General features: G+C 44.6%; 1 protein-coding gene across 3 annotated transcripts in view; it reads right to left on the reverse strand.

The window, feature by feature from the left end:
* Positions 1-342: 342 nt before the first annotated feature.
* SLC13A4 (solute carrier family 13 member 4) overlaps positions 343-9,251 on the reverse strand; it is a 46,968-nt gene continuing 38,059 nt past the window's right edge. For all 3 annotated transcript variants that reach the window (XM_027770498.1, XM_006145016.3, XM_006145015.3), the window contains 3 exons: positions 6,143-6,304; positions 3,902-4,039; positions 343-503 (listed from right to left, as the gene is read on the reverse strand). In XM_027770498.1, the coding sequence (XP_027626299.1) occupies positions 366-503; positions 3,902-4,039; positions 6,143-6,304 (438 nt within the window). In that variant the 3' untranslated portion in view covers positions 343-365. The remainder of the gene's footprint in view (positions 504-3,901; positions 4,040-6,142; positions 6,305-9,251) is intronic.

Here is a 9,251-nt window from a genome sequence, read left to right on the forward strand (position 1 = left end):
TAAGAAGGCGTTAAGAATAACCTGACACCTAGTGAGACTAGTCAGATTGAGGCTTAGCCTGTGATGGGCAGCTAAGACAGGCTTTCTGTCTTCAAAAAGAATCCCTTGGGAAGGCTAGTACGGGAGTAAGGACAATTAGGTTTTTCTGAATTGTGGTGCTAAGGAAGGAGGGCAGAGAAGACACTAACAGCCAAGCATGTGTTCGTGGTGGTTGGATTCCTGCACTTTGCTTGAGACGGGAGGTGGCAGAACCTTCTGGGGGTGTGTCCTCGAGCATGGGTCTGGGCTGGGTGCACCTGGTGGTTTTCTTTGCCTGTGTCCAGATCCTGGGTGTTCCTTTGGTTGGGTCAGTCTGTCCACTTGTGTTAGGCCTGATCAGTGATGTTACTGACCTTAGCCCAGGCCGGAAAAGTGTCCAGCTGGAAGAGGCTCACTCCCCAGGTGTTGATGGCCACCATCACAATCACCAGGCCAATGACATTGACCCCCAGGCCAGCTTTCACCTGTAGGGCACAAACCAGTACACCCTTGTCACTCCGAGCAGCCAGCACAGTTCCCCAAGAGGTCGCTATCTGTGGCCTCAACCTGACTCTGGCTCTGCCCGCTTGGCCCTAATTTGTCCCAGGCACAGCCCGAGGGGCTCCAGCATTGCCTTGGAGTTAGTGTGGCATGAGACTGAAAGGACTAGAAAGGCCGGCAGGAATGGTGTCTGGGAGAGGGTGATTAGAATCATCTCCACTTCTTGTTTACACTGTAAAGCAGAAGCCTAGAACAGAGGTTGCCCACTTCTGGCCTGTTAGGAGGTGGGCTGCAGAGCAGGAGGTAAGCAGCGGGCAAGTGAGCGAAAGCAAAACTTCATCTGTATTTTCAGCTCTTCCTCATTGCTCACGTTACTACCTGGGCTCTGCCTCTGTCAGATTAGCTGTGGCATTAGATTCTCACACTGAAACATTAAATATCCCAGTGTTGGGACCAGCAGATGGCATGATGGTTATGTGATTGGACTCCCATATGGCCAACCATGGTTTGAGTCGCAGACCTGGAGGCTTGAAACTCATGCTGGGTGCGTGTACGTGCATGCCCAAAATCCTGAGAGGAGAATGAAGGAGAAGGCATTGTGGTGTGGCCATTCTCCCTGGGTGGTGGTTTCTCACTTTCTGTCTATCCAGTGATTGCATGTACCCTATAGCAAAAATCTCCCCCTCCTCCGCCAAAAAAAAATATCCTAGTGTTCACTTGTTGCCTCCATAATTCCAGTTTGGCTTCAAATGCACTTGCATTCTACTTGCAGGAAAACAAACTCATGGCTCCTACTGATTTTGCATTATAGTGAGTTGCATAATTTTTTTGTTATATTGGGTCATCAGCAAAGTCATAAATGTGGTTTTCTTTTTAAAGAATTATTTAACTATATCCATTTATTTTAATTGACTAGAGAGGGATAGAGTGAGAGAGAGAGTAGAAAGCTGCCAGGTCTGGGACTTGAACCGTGGTCAGTCATGTGGAAGTCCAGAGCCCTTAACCAACATACCACCTGCTAGCCCCAATGATGTGTTTTTCTATGCAAAAATGCATCATAACTTTTCCAACGACCTCATATAAAGTAATAATTATAAAGTGCACAATAAACGTGCTTGAATCATCTCAAAACCACCCTCTCTCTCTGTCAATGAAAAAATTGTCTTCCACAAAATCAGTCCTTTGTGCCAAAAAGTTTGGGACCACTGGTCTAGAAGGCATGTCAATTACCTGGAACACCAGATCTGTGGAGTGCTGAGTTATTTCTGCAGCTAAACAATAGGAAATGTGTTACAGATTTCTTTAAAGCAGGGACTTCTCAGAGCCTCTTTCATGCTAATAGACACAGGGAACTTGTTCAGGGCTCTATTATAGGAAGCATTTGCTGCTGTTCCTCCTGCCCCAAGAAGAGCCTCTAGAAGCAGCGTACTTTGGGTTCACCTGGGGAAGCAGGTCAGCTGCCTGCCAGTCCTTCCATGGAGAGGTGACAGCCTGCTAGCTGGAGTGGAACTTTGCTCCTTTCTTCTGACGCAGTTGTACCTCACTGATTGTGACCCATTTCATTGCTGCTGTGGCAGTGACATAGGGCTGAATGGGGTTTGAGGAATGATGGGATGGCAGAGCCAGGCCCAGGTGTAAAAACGTGTACAGTAAGGACGGCTGGCATACTTCCAGGGGGTAACCAACCACAGTGTGTAGTTAAGTTGGGAAACGTACAAGGGATAAATGGATGCTGGGAAATTATCCCAAGCAAATGACAAAACGTGTCTCCTCTCTTTGCCCCTGGAACTCTGGGCTTCTCAATCATTCTGAACCCCTGGGCCTTTTGGCATGAAGAACAGCCCGTGTTTCCCAGTAGGTGAGGGGCAGGTTCTGAAGGAGCTCAGTTAAGGCCCTTTAGAACTGAAAGGGATCACATGGAGTATCTAGTGCCCATGGCAGGAATAGAACCCAAGACTGCTCACATCTCAGTATCCAGCACGTTCAGAAATTCCTCTCAGTATGGTTCCAGTGAAGAAGGCTAGGGCTGAGAAGTGGGCTACAGTGGAGGGAGTGGGAGACAGGAGAGTGGAACAGAGCCTGTGTGAGTAGCCTGGGGACTCTGTTGTAAGAGAGGAGGTGCAGGGAGGGATGGCCGGGACTTCCCCAAGTATCACAGGTAATTTGGATAAGCAGTGTGTGTGGCAAAATCTGCTACCGGCCAGAAAGCTCTTCCATTTTGGGGAGGTGGGGGTCGGGGGCTGGCCACACCGCAATCCCTTCTCCCCCATTCTCTTGGGATCCTGGGCATGCATGCACACATGGCCCAGCATGAGTTTAAGCCACCGGGTCCAGGACTTAAAATGTGGTAGACTACATGGGAGTCCAGCGACATAGCCATTACGCCAATCGCTGGTTCCCATTTTATATTTCATATGGCTACTGAGAACAAGTTTGGGGTCTAGTGGAAAAAAAAACATTTTCAGACCCTCAGCAACAGAAACAGGCCCTATTTCAGACAGACCCCAGTAATTTAGTTATTTTCATCTCCCCAACGCCCCATCAACCTTGGATATTAAGAACATAGCAGTGAATGGAGGTTAGGAGTGGAGAGCGGATTTGCCCAGCAGCAAAATGTCTCCTCAAAACCATCTTTTGTGAGCTGGCTGAAAATTAAGAAAAAATTGAAGTGAGGATTCTTCATTTTGCTGTTGTTTCAGGAGTTTCTCGCATGGGGGAAAGCTGAACAGAATGATCCTGTTCTCGTAAAGTACCTTTTATCTGCCCTAGGTTTATACAGTTTCTCTTATTTCATCTATGGATAAATCAGCAGCTTTATTTTTATTTATTTTAAGAGGTTTTTGCCATATAGTGTGCATACTCCCTGGAGAGAGACAGAGACAGTGAGAGGGAAAGTGAGAAATCCCACCCCCACAAGGGGATGGACATTTTCCATTTTCTTCCTGGAATTTTGGGCACCCATGCACATGTACCTGGCCATGACTTTCAAGTCACTGGGTCTGGGACTCGAACTGCAGTTGACCATGTGGGAGTCCAGCGACACAACCACTATGCCATCGCTGGCCCCATCTAGCAGCTTTGAATGAATATTCTTCTGGTCCAGTGAAGAAACAGGCAAAACTCATGCAAGTTCCCGCCCCCTGGAACTGGTCACATCCTGTGTCTAGTTGCACTTACTCTGTTTCCACTTTTTTTCAGGTAAGGGTTGGAGAGAGCACACCATTGCTATTTTTGGTGCTTATGGACCAACTAACAACCTTTCTACAGTACCATTCTTTCTTCAACATAAACTGTTACAGAATAATCAACTTTGAGATAAAGCCATGGAACCAGTTATCCCAGTCCTCATGGCACCTGGGTCTGACAGAAAGCGAGCACTCACCATATCTTTGATCTGGCAGTGCCCGTAGCTGAAGACGATGGCGTTGGGAGGATTGCCCACAGGCAGCATCACTGCAAATGAGATGCACATGGTGACTGGGATCAGGGTGTAGAGTGGGTTAATGTGCAGCGTTTCAGACTAGAAGAGAGAATTCACAGAAACATCAGCTTTTGAGGTCAGTCTTACATTTCCTGTGCTAGACATCATGCTGGAGGGCAGGGCCAACCTCAACACGACACCATCTACTAGTGGGGGTCCTTAGGTCCATGCCCTCCAGGGCACATCTGTTCTTGACAAGCCTAAAAGGGTGATGCTGTTCACTCACTCCCCAGGGAAATACTGCTCTGAGTTACTTCCTAGAAGGGATGCTTGGGTCTTTTGATGCTATTCTGAGGAAGTAGTTCTTAAATTTTATTCTTCAGCTGAGAAATCCTTCAAGCTTATTCATCCTTATCTCATGAATAAAGCTGTTTGTGTGTGTGTGTGTGTGTGTGTTTAATTGCCAGAGGGTATGTGCATGTATTGCATGTATACATGCAAGAGAAAGAAAGAGCACCCCTACCCCCAGTGGGGTCTGATCATGCCACGGTCCATTTTCCTCCATTTCTCCATCCCGTCAGGATTTGGGACATGCATACATACACATCCTGTGTGTTTTTGTTCTCCCTGTTTTCTTTTTTTTGAGAGATTTTTGCTACAGCACATGTGTGGTCACCAGAGAAACAGAAAGAAAATGTGAGAAATCACCCCTCAAAGGGGGTGACCATGCTGCAATTCCTTCTTCTCCATTCTCCTCTTGGGACTTTGGGCATGTGTGCACACGTGCCCATTGTGTTTCAAGCTGCTTGGTCCAGGACTCAAACTGCAGTTGGCCATGTGAGAGTCCAGTGCCTTAACCACTATGCAACCTGCTGGCCCTCACCCTGTGTGTTTTTGAAGCCGCCAGGATCAGGATCAAACTATAGTAGGTCATCTGGGATCAGACTCTCATAACTGCCAAGCTATTGGGGTGGGGGGTAGCTCAAATAAATTGGTTTGATTGGAACAGGGATCCCTCATTCTTAGGTTTTTCTTCTAGGGGAGATAACTACTTTATATGGGATTTGAAACCATGGTCTTACTCTCAATGCTGTTAGGGTTTATCTACATCCTTTTCTCACGCAGCCAAGATGATGGCAGTGAGAGTTGGACATTTTAGTGATGACCAGAGACTTGGCAGGGGAGAATTTGGAGTTAGAACAGGAAGAGACTGTTTCACTGGGACAGAAGGTGAGCCCGCATTTCCTAGGTTCCTCCTCCCAGACTGAGACAGATGGAGCACTCAGTCAGGGGTGTTACCTTTCAGTCTGCTTAGCTGGCCAAGATCTGGCAGTGGTTCCCCTCCCCTATTCCTTTTATAGCAAATTGGTCTTGAGTCTGTGGAGTGAGGTTGATCTTGCTCCCAACTCTCAGATCTCCTGGCAGACAGTACACTGGACGGAGGGGGTGATTGTTAGTGCTCTGGTCTTGGTCTTTGCAGTTGTGTGTGTTTTGCCTACATTCTCTGTGGTTTACCTCTCTGACCCCGCTCTTAGGTTTTATCTCAGAAGATGAAAGTTGATGATTGTGGGGAATTGGAATTATAGAGTTTTAGGGTTATTTTGTCCATTCTCTTGTGGCCATTCAGGGATGCCTCTAAGCTAATTCCACTCTTTTGGAAAAGGGTTTCTAGAATTCTTGCTAAGATTTCTCTCTCTCTTTCTTTCTTTCTTTCTTTCTTTCTTTCTTTCTTTCTTTCTTTCTTTCTTTCTTTCTTAGAGAGACTTTTGCTGTAGGTACGTGTGCTCATCAGAGAGACAGAGACAGAGAGAAAGCAAGAAATCACCACCCTAGGGCGGATGGTCATGCTGCAATCCCTCTTTATTCTCCCCTCAGGATTTTGTACACACACACACACATGCCCAGTGTGAGTTTTAAGCCACTAGGTCTGGGACTTAAACTGCAGTTGACTATGTGGAAGTCCAGTGATGTAGCCATTAGGCCATCTGCTGGTCCTGCTATAATTTATTAATTTATCTTTTTGTTTATCAACTACTATCTGGAAAAAGTTTTCCAGATTATGGTTTGAACACCAGTCATTGAAGCCTGTGGGCAGTAACCAGAGGAGAGGGTACAGCCATGAAGCTGCTCCCTGGAGCTAGGCCTGAGGTAGCAGGCCCTCGAGGCAGCCCATCTGGACATTTAGGAGCCTGCTTTACTCACCAGGCTGCACAAGATGGGCTGGAAGATGGTGATGGTGGCAGGGTTGCTCACAAACTCTGTGACAATGGACACCAGGATGCATGCCAGCAGGGTGACAGCCCATGGAGGGAGGCTGCTCAGGGACAACATCTGGTTCCCAATCCATGTAGAGAGGCCAGAGCTCTGCAGGAAGAGTTGTTACAGTATGAAGAGAAGAAGAAAAGCACTTTCCAAACAGAATGATCAGGCTTAGAGGATCAAGGATGTTGGAGGCCTAGACCACAGGGGGTCATCTAATCTGTCCTCAGTCTGACTGGAACCAGAGGTATTCTTGATTTTTATGATTAGACCATTTTTGTAGCCCAGAAATTTATTTTTTATGATCGTACAACATTAAGTCTTTGGGGTTCCTGGTCAGTCATCATCATGGGGCTCAGAGAGCCCCCTACCTTCATTGCAGTGTTCTCTCGTAGGACTTTGCCTTGGCAGGGTTTAGAGAGCTTCACCCCTCAACTTCAGCCTCTCAACTTCAATTTCATTACCCTTTCTTCAGCCTCTATATGCTGACTCAGAATGCCCTTTACAAGAGCACCAAGTGTAATCCTTTATTCTGCTTTTGAAATCCATTTCTCTTATTACCTAAAAAAGGGAAAAATTATCAATATCTTTGGATAGTAACCTTTCTTTAGGGGTGCGGGTATGGAGTGAGTGGGCAGGGCTGAACCCTGAGAGTTTTAAGTGAGTAATAAAAGCAGAGGGATTAAAAACCCCATCGAGGAGGTGGGGAAGATGCCTCCTCTTTAGCCTGCAGCATAGTCATCCAGCCTCAACCTGATTTAGATTCACATCTTACTGTAACTGACATCTGGATCTGTTACCTTCCAGTAGCAGCTGCTGGAGACATGGGATACAAAGGCATATGGCCCATCCTGAGCCTTTCTATTAGCAACATTTATATATATCTGCTTAGACACATGGTTATTCCACATAGAATAATTAATCTATTTGGAAGATGTTCACCTGTCAATGGCAGGGACTTCTCTGTCCTAAAAAATGAAGGGCATGTTGAGGGTTTTTGTACTAAAAAATCTCAGGCTGTCATGTACATTCTCCTTCCTTTCCTCCCTCTTCCTTTCCCCCACTTCTATGGTTGACATGTTCTTACTTTTCCAGTGGTACCCTAGAGACTACAAATGCAATAGAGAATAAGGGCAGAAAGCAAGGTGAGCCATTTTATGATTCCCCAAGCTATAAATTCTGCCACTCATGTTTTACTATTATAGACAGCCTACTATACTGTCAGCAGGCAGCGTTTTTCCAAATTTATCTAAAGCTTATTTGATCTCTATAGTACCCTGGCCACCTCATGGCAAGCACTTAGACAACTGATGACCAAAGGCCTTCAGAATTCTCTCTGTTACAGCTATTTCACCTTGAAAAACCTCTCTTTCTTCCCTCACCTATCTGAGAGCTACAAACCCATGGTTCATACAGAGTCTTGAGGCCTACAGGAACTCTGTAATTGTTCCCTCTTGTAACACATTAACCTTGATTAGTGGACAAAGGCAGTGGAAGGAGAGCAGTAAGTTGAGTGGAATATTACATTTTATAAAGACATGAAATTTTACTGACCATGTTTTTCAAATACTACTCGTAAGTAAAGTGAAATAATTTAAACAGTTATTTTCCAGTAGAATTATGTATTTTATATATATAATTTGAAATAAACTGATAAATTAAACTTCAAAGTTAGAAAAAACAATTAAGTATTAATATTTTAAACCCTTGTTATGAAAACATTTCACATTGAATTCTCCTTACTAATGTCAAGAATCTGGAATTACTTCAAACTTACATATACTATAACTGAATTATTATTAATATTAAAATTAGTAGAATCAGTGGTCCCCCCCCCCAATGCCAGAGGGCATGTGTGTGCACCAGAGAGAGAAAGAAAGTCAAAGTGTCCCTTAATGGGGCCTGGTCATGCTGCAATCCTGTTTCATCCGTTCCTTCTTCCTATTGGGATTTGGACATGTGTATACATGCCTGGTATGTTTTTCAAGCTGCCAGGACTAGGATTTGAATCCTGGTTGGCCATGTGGATCTGGCTCCTTCCACATGGTGTTTAACTACTGCAGTATTGGGCCATCTCAGTCTACTGATATTTTTAGAGAAATATCAATTATACTATTTGTAATACATGCACAATTTTGATTAAAAAAGTCTTTCCAGGCTAGACTCAGGGGCCAAGACTACCAATTAAAACTCAAAGACAAATATAATATCCTGAACTTTGACATAGAAGTAGTTACAATATGTATGTATGATGAGTTGAAAGAATTAAGGTCTAATAATGACTAAGAGTGAAGGATTTTAGTTGACTGCAAGTTCAATATAAATGTTGTCATGAGTACCAAAGGAGCTTTATAAAGGCTTCCATAAAAATTCCAGGAGGTACTTAAATGAAAAGTGACAGAGGGGCTTGGATACCACTCTACTTTGCAGTAAGTAGACTGCCCCATACCATATTTGCATAAGGCCTAGGGCCTGTATTGAGTCCTGAGGAAAGAGATGAGGATGGTAAGGGATCATTACTTTGAGGAATTATTAAAGGAGCTCTGGAGTTTTATTTGTGAAAAAAGATATAATAACTATCTTTATTATTTTAATAAGTATTATCTAGGAGAAGGTTCTAGAGTTCTAGAAAAAGAAGTTAGAACAACTGTCTTTATTATTTTAATATTACTTAAGGTTCTAGAGAGTAGGTTCTAGAGTCAGAACTAACAGAGGACAATACACAGAAGATCTGGGTGAAAAGGATTGTCCTATAACTGGAGGTATCCAATTAGAGGTACAATGGAGGGAAATCTAACACTGGGTAGAGCTGGGACTCAGGGTCCTCCAAGGTTCCTTCCAAGTGTAGGATTCCATGACCTAATTAATGATGCAGAGAACATTCAGCCCCACAGCGAATGGGCAAGCAGAAGTGAACCTGGAATGAGTTAATGCATATAGACAAGGTGGAGGGGGAAAGAGCCTTACCTGTTATATTCTTGTTACTGTTTTCTATGTCAGGGAGTAATAACACTTTAGGAAATTCAGCTCTTCCCCCCCCCCCCCCCCCCCC

Source organism: Tupaia chinensis, unplaced genomic scaffold (genome assembly GCF_000334495.1).
Source record: "Tupaia chinensis unplaced genomic scaffold, TupChi_1.0 Scaffold000140_1, whole genome shotgun sequence".
Lineage (NCBI taxonomy): Eukaryota > Metazoa > Chordata > Mammalia > Scandentia > Tupaiidae > Tupaia > Tupaia belangeri.